The sequence below is a fragment of the Ursus arctos genome, unplaced genomic scaffold, assembly GCF_023065955.2.
Source record: "Ursus arctos isolate Adak ecotype North America unplaced genomic scaffold, UrsArc2.0 scaffold_7, whole genome shotgun sequence".
NCBI lineage: Eukaryota > Metazoa > Chordata > Mammalia > Carnivora > Ursidae > Ursus > Ursus arctos.
This window is the reverse complement of record NW_026623089.1, coordinates 82,936,976-82,951,361: the sequence shown is the minus strand read 5'-3', so window position 1 is coordinate 82,951,361 and position 14,386 is coordinate 82,936,976. Positions and strand designations below refer to the sequence as shown.

General features: G+C 39.0%; 1 protein-coding gene across 2 annotated transcripts in view; it reads right to left on the bottom strand.

Annotated features, from left to right (window-relative positions):
- Positions 1–14,386, bottom strand: part of ERO1B (endoplasmic reticulum oxidoreductase 1 beta) — a 61,506-nt gene that overhangs the window by 7,882 nt on the left and 39,238 nt on the right. Inside the window, exons 7-14 of one of the 2 annotated variants that reach the window (XM_026504016.4) lie at positions 13,720–13,840; positions 13,534–13,580; positions 10,013–10,024; positions 8,095–8,121; positions 4,618–4,710; positions 4,242–4,488; positions 3,199–3,268; positions 720–806 (exon numbers count right to left, since the gene is read on the bottom strand). In XM_026504016.4, coding sequence (XP_026359801.1) covers positions 720–806; positions 3,199–3,268; positions 4,242–4,488; positions 4,618–4,710; positions 8,095–8,121; positions 10,013–10,024; positions 13,534–13,580; positions 13,720–13,840 — 704 coding nt within the window. The remainder of the gene's footprint in view (positions 1–719; positions 807–3,198; positions 3,269–4,241; positions 4,489–4,617; positions 4,711–8,094; positions 8,122–10,012; positions 10,025–13,533; positions 13,581–13,719; positions 13,841–14,386) is intronic. The other variant, XM_044385984.3, reaches the window with a different exon arrangement.

Genomic DNA, 14,386 nt, shown 5'->3' with positions numbered 1-14,386 from the left:
CATAAATTACTAAAATGCTTTTTCTTAACCTAGAAAATATCACATTAGGATTACAATGTTCAATATGTAACCCTGAAAGCATTCTTTACAGACCCTAGCAATTCAAAACTTAGAAATTATTAGTGATAACTACACTTAAAAATTTATCAATTAGAACTAGAGAAAAAGAAACATCTGATTTCAGTGTAGTCTCCATTAAAATAATTGTCTCCTGATTTTCTGAATTATCATCTTTGTAAAAAAAAATAAATAAAATATCAAACCATCCTTTATATACTAAATATACAGAGAGAGAAATGGGCCTGCTTGGCAGAACCTTCTTTTTTGTGACTAGGTGGTCTTCTTTTGACCACTGAAACAAATTTAGTGAACAAAGTTTGATAATTAAGACTTTTTATATCTTATTTTTTATATGGGTCTACAAAATACTAATATACTATTTATAACCACCTTCAGAAATGAATCTCAGATTGTACCAACAGAAACAGATACAATAAAACCAAAATGAATGTTAATGAACATAGATTATAGGAAAAACATTCTTACACATATAACACAGATTTAATATATTCATCTTTTTCATCAATAAAGCAGAAAAGCCACACTTCAGATCTTCTGTTTCAATGAACAGTGAGGGTTACTGTAATAAAAACTTGCAACATTCCAGTAGGAAAATTTAAGGTTAGTAATAGTTTTAAAACAGAAGACAAAACACAAACCTGCAATTTCCCCCATAATCTGCATTTGTCACATCCAACACAGTCCATTATACGGGAAATATTCTTGAAATGTAAGCGGAATTCCTCCTAACATACAGAAAATATTTTTACTCTCATTAGAGGCTTGAAAACTAAACTGCGTTTGTATGAATTATAAGAAATAAAAGTTCTGAAGCTTATTAATGAATGGCTTGTGTTTTTCAACAGTGAAGAAGAAAACTGACGGGATTTGTATGGCATAACATGGCCCCTAAAACAACCATGGAAATTTATAAAATTCATTCCACATATTAATTCAGCCAACTTTTTATTGAGGTGCTACTCTATGCAAAGCACCAACACAGGCACTAAGGGAGAAACAGGTAAGTGATACATGGTTTTAAGTCTGAAGGAGCTTAACTGCTGCCTCCATCTCATACCCGCATATAGCCAGTGGTAAATGTGTCTATATTAGGCTTGGTTTATTTTTCATGTATTGCTTGTGTGAGTCCAAATCAGAAAGCCGGTCTTAGACCAACGATCAATTTTCATCTCTCCTCAGTGCCACAGGCTGCTTGTAATGGGTGCTCCATCAGCACCGATGCTCACAGGGCGGTAGGAAGGTGTGGCCTCGAGTCCCGCACCTGCCAGCCAGCTTCTCCAGGGATGCTTGCTAACTGAATCGCTGGGCTGCGCTGCAATTGCTTCCTACGCAGCAGGGATTCTTCTGCCTGTGAGCATCGGGCATGGCTGCTAGGACTCTAAGGCCAGGCTCATCTGAGGCTAACAGTAGCTACCAGAGTTTCCTCATCTTTTTCATGTGGCAAACACAGACAATAAGTTTCATTTTATTGTACTGAGGTGAACATTTTATTGCATGAAGCTAGAGGCAAGCAGCCTGAAAACTCCGGCCATGAGAAGCCCTGTCGGCTGCTTTCCAAAGGTTCCACCAAAGAAACAGCACCCTGGCTGAAAGACAAAATAAAGAACACCAAAGTCCTGTGCTCTCCGTTTCATGTAACTCATGTTCTTGGGAGGAGATGGAGAAACAGACTTGAGTTCTCCTTCATACACCTTTGAAAAACAGCAAAAAGAATTTCCAGCAATTCATAGATGACAGCTACTTCTTTTCTCACTCGCACCATCCTCCTCCACAAAAAGAACCACAGAGCCTCCCAAAAGTATACTACTTGTATAAATAGTTAAAAAATAGGAACACTACAAAAATAAATTAACATTATAGTAAACACCACAACAGCAATATGCCCTTAAAATAATCATAAAACAGGGGCGCCTGGGTGGCTCAGTGGTTAAGCGTCTGCCTTCGGCTCAGGTCATGATCTCAGGGTCCTGGGATCGAGCCCCACATCGGGCTCCCTGCTCAGCGGGAAGCCTGCTTCTTCCTCTCCCACTCCCCCTGCTTGTGTTCCCTCTGTCGCTGTGTCTCTCTCTGTCAAATAAATAAAATCTTAAATAATAATAATCATAAAATACAACAACCTTCCAAAACTAAGATACAGTTGTGACTAAGTCACTTCACCTGAGAAGCACCAAGAGACTCTTACTCGGTGCTCGCTTATCAGGGAGCATCTAGGGCGTCTCAGGGCCAAATGTGTTTCAGAATTCCAAATTCTCCACACTTTAGAAATGCAGTACATACATTATTTATCATGAAATACCCCCACCGGCATGTGTGGCAACACCTAGTAATCATATACATTCATGGTTCTGTAGCAAAATGTAAGAATATTTAAACAAAGCAAAATTTTTTAAAAGCACTACAAATATTCTTATGTCAGTACAGGTCAGGTTTTGCTAACAAATTAATTTGTACCAAACATAAGAAAAATGTTTCCGTTTTTGGAGCTTTCTGGATTTCTGAATTACATATAAAAGACTGTGGAGCAGCACTAGAAGACTGTTTGCCAGTCAATTTCAAATACTTTTATGAACATTTTAAGGGTACAATGTATTCCTTAATACGCTGTAGGCAAATGAAAACAAAGAGCTCTCAAGTTAGCTCCCTAAAATACATTCTCCGATATCATGGGGTAACAGGTAATTTTTGCCTTTTATGTTAGTCCATAAAGACAAATGTTCCAGAAACTGGAACTTTCCGTAAATATTCCATAAAACAAACTTTAGGAAAATATAGTATTTATTGCCTTCAGAGTGGCAAACAGTCATGATTTTTAAAATCAAAACAACAATACACACTGTGATTTTAAAGTAAGAAAACTTTCTCTCAAAATAAGACCTTTATAAAGGTGCCATATTCATCGGTCAGTTAACAGAGACTTCGCTAAGAGCTGACCAAGCCAGAAAGGAGAAAGGAACTGAAAAGTATGGAGAAGGGGCTTTCTGTGCCATTTCTAGTAAAATCCAGTCAGACCAACTTCAACAAGATGGAGGGCTGGGCAAGAAGAGTTTAGATGGAGGGGATTAAGACACAGCCCGTCATCTGCTCCCCCACCCTGTCCCCCAGTCAAGAACTTTTTACCTTTAATGACTTGGCCCCCTTTTTGTCACCTGCAAACATGGATTTCTCGTCAAAGTGCATGGGAAAGGACCTGATGAAATGACAACACTACAAGTTACAGACAAAACATTCACGTACTAGGTAGTAGAGCTCTGACAAAATTTTCTATCCCCACAAATATCTGTAATTTTTAATTTACTCATGTGTAAAGTTTAATAACACAGGAAGGTGGCAAATAACTCACATGTAAACTACTCAATAAAAGAGTAAAGCAACATAAGAATGGCTTTATAATTTACAAGACTAATGTTTTAAAGAAATTACATGATAAAAATCATCTAAAAATTGAACTTAAAAGCAATTTATGTGAAAAATGCGCAACACTCTATTACAGAGGTTTTGCATAATTTAAACACTTCTTAATCCAACTTTGGTTCATGCTCATGTTAACCACCAGTAAACTCAAATTTTATAGACCCAGCATTTTTTAAAAGAATTTATAGTCTAGAAGATAAAGCTAATGTTCCCTTATCTATCTACCTTCATGGGAGCACACTTATAGCACCAGAATTTAAACAGCAACTGGAAGAATATGAACTTGGTTAAAAAAAAAAAAGAAAAAGGAAAAAAACCGTGAAAATAGCGTTAAACTCTGGGGCACCTGGGCCGCGCATTTAGGTCAGCGTCCAGCTCTCGGGTTCGGCTCAGGTCATGATCTCAGGGTTGGGGGATCGAGCCTCGCAGAGTCGGGCTCTGCAGTCTGCCCAGAGTCTGCTTCGGGCTCTTTCTCTCCCTCTCCCCCATCCCTTCCCCCCACTTACTCTCTCTCTCTAAATAAATCTTTAAAATAAAATAGCATCAAACTTTGATACTACATAAAATGCAAAGTTCTGTTTGAAAACAGAGCCTGTTCTCAAGTGTGACTAGGCCGTCCTACTGACCACGTTCCTTCTCAGTTCTAATTCTCCCTCTTCCTAACTTGTAGGAGTCAGTTTCTGTTGTATTTCAAGGGCTACATCATTCATACAGTGTGGAATTTCAGATTACTGATACTCAATTCTTACTTTGTATCTTGAAAGATATTCAGTAAAAGGGTTTTTGTGTCAGCATCTTCTTCTACATTTCCAGTGTAAAGATCGACAATTGAGCGCTCAAAATATGGGGCCACCTTTGATAAAGCTCGAAGCTCAATTAAGTATAAAAAGTATAGATTCTTAAGCCTCCTTGGACCTTCTCCCTTAGTTTCCACAGGGTCAAAGCGCCGTTTAAATTCTTTCATATTAGGTCCCCAGCTAGGTTTACCCCAGGTTTCTAAAGAGAAAGAGAAATACATAATACAGCTTTAATAAATAGGATTTTTTTTCTCTATAGAGAATATATATTCCTCCCCCAATTTTTACACTAATAGAAGGCAAGATCTCTACATAAAAATGTGATTACCTTCTAAAAGATAATTTGCACATAGATGTAAATTGATACTAGCATGAAGTCCAGATATAAGCTTATAGAAGACTCTCTTCTCCAGACACAAGCCTATTCAGAAAAATATTGAAAAAGAAATCACATCCATTTAGATAACAGAAATATTGAATCAAGAAGATTCAGTACACAGGCTTAAAGTTAAGGCTCAAGGACATTAAAAATAATCAAGGAATAATATAAAATGATTAGATCAAGATTCTCTCACTAGAAGACAAAATAAGATTCTGACTTCAGAATGGAGTTATGAATATGATAACAATGCAGAATGAGGCAGAGAATGTTGGGTTCTGGAGGTCTAAGCACTATGGACGGACTTGGCAAGTTCCTGTGCTACCCAGAGGGCAACAGCACAGATTTTTCATGGTCAGGCTAAACTAAAGCAAATGTAATTCAGAGTCACTGCTTTGGCTTAACAATAGCGGTTTCTCCTTTTCTCTTCCCTAGGGATGTCCTTTCTTTGAACCTACTTTATCGTGGAGGAAGAAGAAACTGCATTCCATTTCTCGTCTTCCTCCAGATTCTTTAGTGTGTCTTACTAATCCTCTGCCCTAGAATTCTCCAGTTCTACTTAAATGGTGTGCTTGTAAGGAGCAAAACCTGCAAAACAGTCACTGAGGAATTTCAACCAATAAACAATGTACGTTGACTTTTTACTGTGTGACCAGAATCTTTATCAGATGGAGTGTAGGAATATGATGGAAAATTATTTTATGTAGCCATACAGTGTTAATTACTGTGTTACTTAACACTTTCGCCAACGTACACTGTTTATTGGTTGAAATTCCTGGATGACTCTTAAGTAACATCTGCAAAAGCTGATTTACAAAGGCAAAATCTACCAACTTCTATTTCTTTTTTTCCCCCTGATTAATAATATTTATTTTTATTATGTTAGTCACCATACAGTACATCATTAGTTTTTGATGTAGTGTTCTGTGATTATTAGCATATAGCACCCAGTGCTCATTGCAACACAGACCCTCCTTAATACCCATCACCGGAATAACCTGTCCCTCACCCCCCTCCCCTCCAAAACCCCCAGTTTGTTTCCTGGGGTCCATAGTTTCTCATGGTTCATCTCCCTCTGTGATTCCCAACCCCCTTCAGTTTTCCCTCCTTTCCCCTATGGTCCTCTGCTCTATTCTTTATGTTCCACATATGAGTGAAGCCATATGATAATTGTCTTTCTCTGCCTGACTTATTTTACTTAGCATAATCCCCTCCAGTTCCATCCATGTCGATGCATATGGTGGGTATTCATCCTTTCTGATGGCTGAGTAATATTCCATTGTATATATGGACCACAACATCTTTATCCATTCATCTGTTGAAGGGCATCTCGGCTCCTTCCACGATTTCGCTATTGTGATCAATGCTGCTATGAACACTGGGGTGCATATGGCCCTTCTCTTCACTACGTCTGTGCCTTTGGGGTAAATACCCAGTAGTACAATTGCTGGGTCATAGGGTAGCCCTATTTTTAACTTTTTGAGGGACCTCCATACTGTTTTCTAAAGTGGCTGTACCAACTTGCATTCCCACCAACAGTGTAAGAGTGTTTCCCCTTCTCCACATCCCCTCCAACACTTGCTGTTTTCTGTCTTGTTAATTTTTGCCACTCTAACTGGCGTAAGGTATCTCAATGTGGTTTGGATTTGTATTTCCCTGATGGTTAATGATGTTGAACATTTTTTCATGTGTCTGTTAGCCATTTGTATATCTTCTTTGGAGAAGTGTCTATTCATGTCCGCCCATTTTTTGACTGGATTGTTGTTTTTTGGGTGTTGAGTCTGAGAAGTTCTTTATATCGCCTTCTAACAATACAGAGCAAATTCAACTATCCAATTTAGAGAGTGGGTCTCTTGCTTTCGGATTTAATTTCATTCAAATTCACGTTCATCAAGTGACACTGTCTATAACTTCTTCTCTCATAATAGGGCCAGATTTACTGTAACAGGATTATGTGACACTTGGACACTGTTCGGTGATTTTCAAAGGCATTTTTACAGGCATCATCTATACTCACAGTATAGGTAAAATGGTTGGCTATTGCCAGTCTCATGACCCAGATGAGGAAACTGAATCTCAGAAAAGTTGAGTCAGTTGCCTATAAAAATAGGAGTGTTCTCTGAAACCATGTATCAATATTCAGGGGCTCCCATCAGTAGGGTACTACAAAAGTGGTTCATACAGACTACCCTAGATTTCAGTATTGCCCATACAGTTCACTCCCATCCTCTACTGTCAATATTCACAGTCTCTCACCACCTCTTTTAACTGAAATACTACTTTTCACAATTTGTATCTTTACAATACAGCTAATGAAGCAAAGTGAAGAATCATCTTCCACATAGGCCATTTATCAATATCATTCCTAATAGCATGGGCACATCAATAACGTTCACCTTAGTAATGGCCATTATACGTACACACTTCATTAAAAACAAAGAGAAATCATGTTCATAAGATAATATCACCGATTAGCAAACACAAAATAGAATTAAGTAGTTTTACTCTGTAGAGTTCCTATAAGGTTATGATCTCCTGTATCATTCAACTTGCTGATCTTTCATTAATACATCTTAATTTTTAATAAATGAATGGCAATTTGGCAAATTTTTTAAAAGCATCATATATCCAGTTTTTAAATAAGGCTGTTAAAATCCTAGAGTGTTTCAGCTTTCCACTAATAGCATTTATATTTTCAACACTAGAAAATATAAGAATGCAAAGTATCTACTGGGATCTATATTGCTTTATCCTTTAATTAGACAAGTTTAGGCTACAGAAACATGTGTAAACACTGCTTAAAATCTTCTGAAATCATGGGGGTGCCTGGGTGGCTCAGTGGTTAAGCTTCTGCCTTTGGCTCAGGTCATGATCCCAGGGTCCCGGGATCGAGCCCCGCATTGGGCTCCCTGCTCAGCAGGAAGCCTGCTTCTCCCTCTCCCACTCCCCCTGCTTGTGTTCCCTCTCTCACTGTCTCTCTGTCAAATAAATAAATAAAATCTTAAAAAAAAAATCTTCTGAAACCAAATTTACCTTCCCTCAATTTCATATATATGTATATAAAAAGTACTTCCTTCCAAAAAGAAGGTCTCTACTTACAAAGTAGTGTGGATAATGGTTACTAGAAAGCAGTCTGGATGAGTGGTACATACAGAATGAAAATAACACGGAGAAGCCAGTTACAAAAACCAGAGGCCAAAATCTGCCCTATTTCCCTAATGCTGATTATTCTTGGCTGACCAATAGCCTCAAAATTTTCAAATCATTGTATCCTAAAATACAGTGACTTAAAATGTTATTTTTTTTCAAACACTATAACAATTAGTTGTCTAGGTAATGAATGCTGAATTACAAAAATATATTAAATAAATCCATACATTTCTTACAAGAAACCAGTAAATTCAAAATGCAGACATATAAGTTTACCTTCCAGCCATGTGTAGAATGATTCACCTTTAAAAAACAAAACAAAACACAGACACACACACACACACACACACACACACACATACACACAGATTTGGGTTAAAATATTTTGAACAGTCATTTACAAATCAGAATAAATTAAGTATATAAAATATTTCCTATGACAGACTAAGGAATATCTCTAGAAATGGCCACTGCATCATGTGAAGTAGAGAAATAGGCATATGGTTCTAGAAAATAAAACCCCAAAGTAATTTAAGTAACTTTTGGACAATCTTCTCATAAATAATATTTAAGCAAAAAATTTTAAGAAAACATTTCAAAATATTATATAAAATATCTTATTCATTAGAAGGCTTAAACAAGTATAGAGGGTGAAAGAGCTTAAAAATCTTAAATTTGCTTTTGATAACCACCACAGAACTCCTTAAAAATTCTAGAAAAAACACTGAATTATAATACAAAAATCAAATTAGTAATTATTCCATTTTTTCCTGAGCAGTAAAGCTATGTATATCTCCTCAATTATCTAAGACTACTAAATTTCAAGGGGTAATTTTTAAATCCCTTAATTTTCAAGATAATTTTTCAGAAAAGTCAATGACTAGAATACAGAGGGACCTGACTTAACTATGTACTAATGTTAAAAGATCTATTTCTAGATCAGTACTGTTCTGAGCGGAACAAAAATGACGGTCAGTACAGATCAAAACAGTTAATGCACTTTGTGAGTTACTTATCTTTATTTTAATTAAGAAAAGCAAAGCCTAAGAAAAATGCAACACATAGATGAGCCGAGCCAGGAGTCTAGGGGATAAATGAGATGGTAGAGAATTGCTTTGTTTCCTGAGAGTCCTCACACTTTGCAGATCTACACAAACATCTTCCCACAGATTAATGCCTTCAAGATACTCTTCCTAAGGGCCATTCATCATGATCTCACTTGTTTACCTGAGAAACCCCAAATGCTATCAGGAAAAGTCGAGCTCCCAAGGCCTCAATAATCTGGCCTCCCATGTTTCTAACTTAAACCACTGCTATTTAAAGTCTTCCCTACTGCTAACGGGGTCTCCCCAAACATGCTTGATTCTTCCCTTTGCAACTCCTTGGTCCATGCCATCTTCTCCTAATAGCCCACAGGATCCAATCCTACCAGCCTACATCTGTCCCCTTACTCAAAACTCCTCTCCATCGCCACTTTCCGTAGTAAGCTCTGCAGACCCCTCCCGTGAGACAGGATCTGTCCACCACCTACTGCTCTAACTACGTATGTGCGGCACTTCCTATCACCACGTGCAGTGCTGATCCTTCTGCCATACACCGCCAGCTCCGGGAGCGAAGGCGTCGTGTTGTACACATATTTCTATCCCGCACAATGCCCATCACTGTATCCCTGAACACAGAGTAAGTAAACATCCATTTGAAATAACTATTTTGACTGTTTTGGGGCAATTTATTATGACTGATACTCATCTGGTAACCTGGAGTAACCAACTGTTGATAAATCACTATTCACCAGATTAAGTATTACAATAACTGAGGTTATAAATTACAAAGTCAGTAAGAAAATAAAGTCACAAGACAAATTATCTGGTAAAACTATCTTACCTTCTCTCCATTTCTTCACAACATATTTTAGTAGATTATAATAACCAGACAATGGGGAAGCTGGAATGTAATTCTGGTTTCTATGCTAAATATTTAAGTAAAAGGGAATTTATAGTTTTTTTTAAACATAGGGTAAATTTACATTATAAATCTCTTCTTTATTTTTTGTCACAAGTGATTGGTAGCTATTTCTGAAAAAAATAGGATAAACATTTTCTTTTGAATTAAACAGAGGAAAAATCAAATTTTGATCATTAAAAACATTTCCTCTGCACTGGCGGCATACCCAAACACAAGAGTTTTAACTCACCATCATCTTCTCCTGAAAAAAGAAAACAGTAAACAAGATTTTAGAAACCGTCCCCCACAGTTCAGATTCCAATTCTATTTACTTTAATATGGGATTAAAACTTACTGTGTGTTAAACTATTAATTATACCACGAACCTTGGTCAGGGTGATGAGGGAACAGAAGGCAAGCTGAGGACAGAGAAGAAGCTGACACCCCAAAACCCCCCACTCCAGATGGGATATATGTGACATTCCTCGGGCAATAGTTAACTTATGGAGATCACAATCCTGCAGGACCTGACTCTCCCTCAGTTTACAAAGGTCTTAGCAATCTACAAAAACAAAGCATTTCTATCAATAACCTAGCTTCCGGAAGGAAATGTAAATACAATTAAATGTCCTTACAACCGGCAGCCCATTGACAGATAATTGAAGCAGGACAAATATAATGCTCCTTCGGGAAACTCCCAACTATCTTCATGCTAATGCCTTGCTAGTGGGGGAAAGAACCTTAACCTGACAATGGCCAGGCCTTCAGTATCCTGTGAGTCTTCTTTAACATATGAAAATCCTTTTGAAACCTCCCTTTTTCCTTACCTCCACAAACTCCATAGTATATAATCAGCCACCCCTCACAACCCCGGGGCAGCAGCTCTTTCTGCTCACGGGTCCTGACCCTGTGCTTTAATAAACCACCATTTTGCACCAAAGACACCTCAAGAATTCTTTCTTGGTCGTGGGCTCTGGACTCCACCCCACTGAACCTCACCTGTATTCCAAAACCACACCAAGGGTGTTATCACCCTGCAAATGAGACTTCTCAGTAAGAATATAGGCCCAAAGTACAAGACCTTCATATGTTTTATACAGTACATAATAGCAGAAAGCATCTAAAAATACTCCTAAAGATCGCTAGTTTCAATAACTAACAAATGGACACAGGCACTCCTTTCATCGTTAAGTACACAACCCCCTCTTTCTTACTGCTCCTCGGCCTCTAAGGCACCTCAAGAAAGTACTTCCCAAACTGTGATCAGTGAAACCGTCAGTGGGGGACGCCACAGAGCTGCCCAGACCAGGCGAAGAAGCCAGAGGTCGGGCTCTAGGGAACCACAGCTGCTCTGCCTTTATCTGCTTTGTGTGTGCACTTCTGGATGCCAGGTTTCATTTCGGAAGAAAGGGTCTGTTGTTGGAAAGGTGCTGGAAAGCCAGCTCGGCAAGGGCGTGCGCGCGGCTGAGCTGAGGCTGCTGAGGAGCTGGGAGCCAATGCCAGCACCTCCAGCGGAGACAGCTTCTTCATTACCGCAACCAGGACCCCTGCTCTCCCCTCACCTGGTCCTCTGCCTCCCTTCTCTTAGTACGGTTTTCTTCTCCCCCCCCCTTCTGCCTCTGTCTTTTCCTACGTGGCACTCTCCTTCCTCCCATCTTTCCAGCGGTCTCACTCTCTAATTTGTCACAGCATGGACGTTAGGTATTTCTTAGGATGTGATGGTTTCATTAAATGAACCGTATTTTCTGCTTTCAAAGGAAGTGATATTATTCTGCCATAAAAAAGAAGGAAATTCTGCCACTGGCGACCACAGGGATGGACCCTGAGGACCTCAGGCTGAGGGCAGTCAGTCAGAGAAGGACACATACTGTAGGAGCCCATTTGCATGTGGAATCTGAAAACAAAACAAAAGTCCCCGAGCTCACAGATTCAGAGAACAGATGGGTGGTTGCCAGAGGCAGGGGCTGAGGAGTAGGCAAGACGCATAAAGGGCATCAAAAGGTACCAGCTTGTAAGTCCTGGGATTGTCATGTACAGCCTGTCAGCTACAGTTAATAACACTGTGATTTAAAGTTGGTACCAGAGTAGATCTTAAAAGTTCTCATCACAAGAATAAAAATTCTGTAATTATTATGGTCACAGATATTTAACTAGACTTACTGTGATCATTTTGCAATATACACAAATATCTAAACATCATATTGAACACCCAAAACTCATATAATGTTGTATGTCAATTATACCTCTATTTTAAAAAATATTTTAACTCCAATCCTAAAAAAAAAAAAGTGATCATAGAAAAGATCTGGAAAAATACCTACTGAACTCTGTACTATGGAACAGAGGTCTTCGTGAAGGCAGGTGGGTATGGGGGCAGGGAGGGGGGCTTTCTCTCTCTATTTTATGTAACTTGTGTTGTTTCCATTGTGTGTGTGTGGTTTCCATTTTTATAATAATAAGTTATAAGGGTAAAAGCAGCAAAAGAGACAAAGGAAAAGAAACCATGAACACCTTTTTCAGGACCCAATCCCTTTCCAGCAGTATCAGAATGAATTTAAGGAAGAACATCTGCCGCATCGTAAGACCGTGAGCATCTACAAGCAGTCCCTTTAGTAAACCTTTCTGTGTCTCTGGCTCTCAGAAATGCCTTAAAGGTACAAATCTAGACCAGGAAATTCAAGTTCTTAAATCAACCCTGGTCTAAAGAAAACATGAGAATGTCAAGTCAATTACAGGGCTGCTCCCAGGGTTTGGCTCCTTGCTGACAAGAGACTGAGGATGTGCCCAATGAGTTTTACGTTGATTAACCTCCGGAAATGCTGTACCACAGAAATATGCCAGCCACATATGTAATTTCAGATTTTTTCCTAACGGAAATTTCTAGGAAAGTTTTTTCTAGTATCCATGTTTTAAAAAGTGAAAAGTATACATGCGGTACAATGCAACAATGATACACTGTGTGAGGCCAGAGTAAAAACAGTCCTATCAAAAACAATAAAGTTCTGTTTAATGACAGAACTATATTACACTGCTTCAGTTCTTAAATTTAAACAAATTCAGTAAAGTTTGGTTCTGCACCAGCCGTATCTCATGTGCTCAACAGCCCGACGTGGCAAGCGGCGACCTTGCTGGACAAGGCACATTTACCGCAGCGCTCCAGGCAACCTGTCTTCAGCAAGGCTGCATCCTTAGCACTCAAACATGGTCGTGGATCAGCCAGCACGCTGGGCATCGCCTGGGAGCGCATGAGAATTCCGGGGCTCATGCAAGACCCACAGAATCAAAACCTGTATTTCCACAAGGCTCCGAGGTAATCTGTATGCACACTCAACTTTGAGAAGCCCGTTGTGAGCCAGTGGTTCTCAAACGTGCCTGCATACTGGAATCATCTGGACAGTTAAAAAAATGGCAACACTTGGCACTAATCCCACAGATTCTGACTTAATTAGTATGGGATAGGGCCTGGGCATCCAGATGTTTAAGAATTCCCCAGGTAACCTCTGCCATCTATGGATTACTCATGTATTTTCATTTATTTTCCATAGAACTCCTGTTTTATTTAGGGCCTGGCACATATCAGGCACTCAATCAATGCCGGTAATTATATAAAACACGAAGAAAACTTTAGACAACTATGAACTAACCTTACACTTTTAGATCATTCAAACTGAAGAAAATATAAAATAGTTGCAAATTCACTCAGATTTAGTTTAGTTACAAAGACATTTTGTAAATAATCTCTAAAAGCATGAAAATGTATGAAAAACCCACCTCGGCTAGGTGCCAGAGGATTTAAAGGACGATAAACAGATCGAGGCCTGAAAGAGCAAGTGCAAAACTCAAACATAAAATGGTTTGGCTTTTTTTACGTCATTTTCCCCCCCAACAGAATCCTACTCCTCTCCCTCCGCCCTCCCTTTGGCCATTCCTCCTCCTTCCCCGACCCCCTCCAGTTACTTGAAACAGTTTTCCTCGTAGATGCTGTTCCACACTCTCCACGCGGAAGACCCTTTATAGCCAGTGTAGCGCTCCGGGTTCAGCAGCAGGTCTACATACTGAGCCGCTGGTGATCGCTCATCTGAACAAGAAACAATTCATAAAAACCACCCACACGCCACCAGTTGTCTGAAATGGAACATTTTAATGCAAACATAACTACCAAAAGATCAGAGAAAGGCTGCACTTTTCAAGTAATCTCCAACTTAAAGGGTAGAGCGGTTAGCACACTGGGGACTGTGCTTGACCTGGGATAACTCACACTTTTGAGAGAGGAAAAAACAACTCCTCCCTTTCCTTTGGATGCTCAGTGCTCTCAAGTACACAACACCCCTCCCCTACTTAGGGGCATTCATCATTCTTAAATTTTAACCACACAGGATTGAAAAAACCTAACAGAATCATAACCTGTTCTAATGTTGGATTTGCTTTCTTCCCTATGCAGACACCTACCTAAACACATGCTTAGACACATTTTTGTTTAGCGTATACTGTACTAAAAAGAGATTTTTCTTCTATTCTCTACTTTGGACTTAAGAAATAAATGGCTCAGTAACTTCGTGATTCAGATTTGATCACAGAGTTACACAATGCTCTAATTTAAAAAAAAATACACATTACGGCTTTG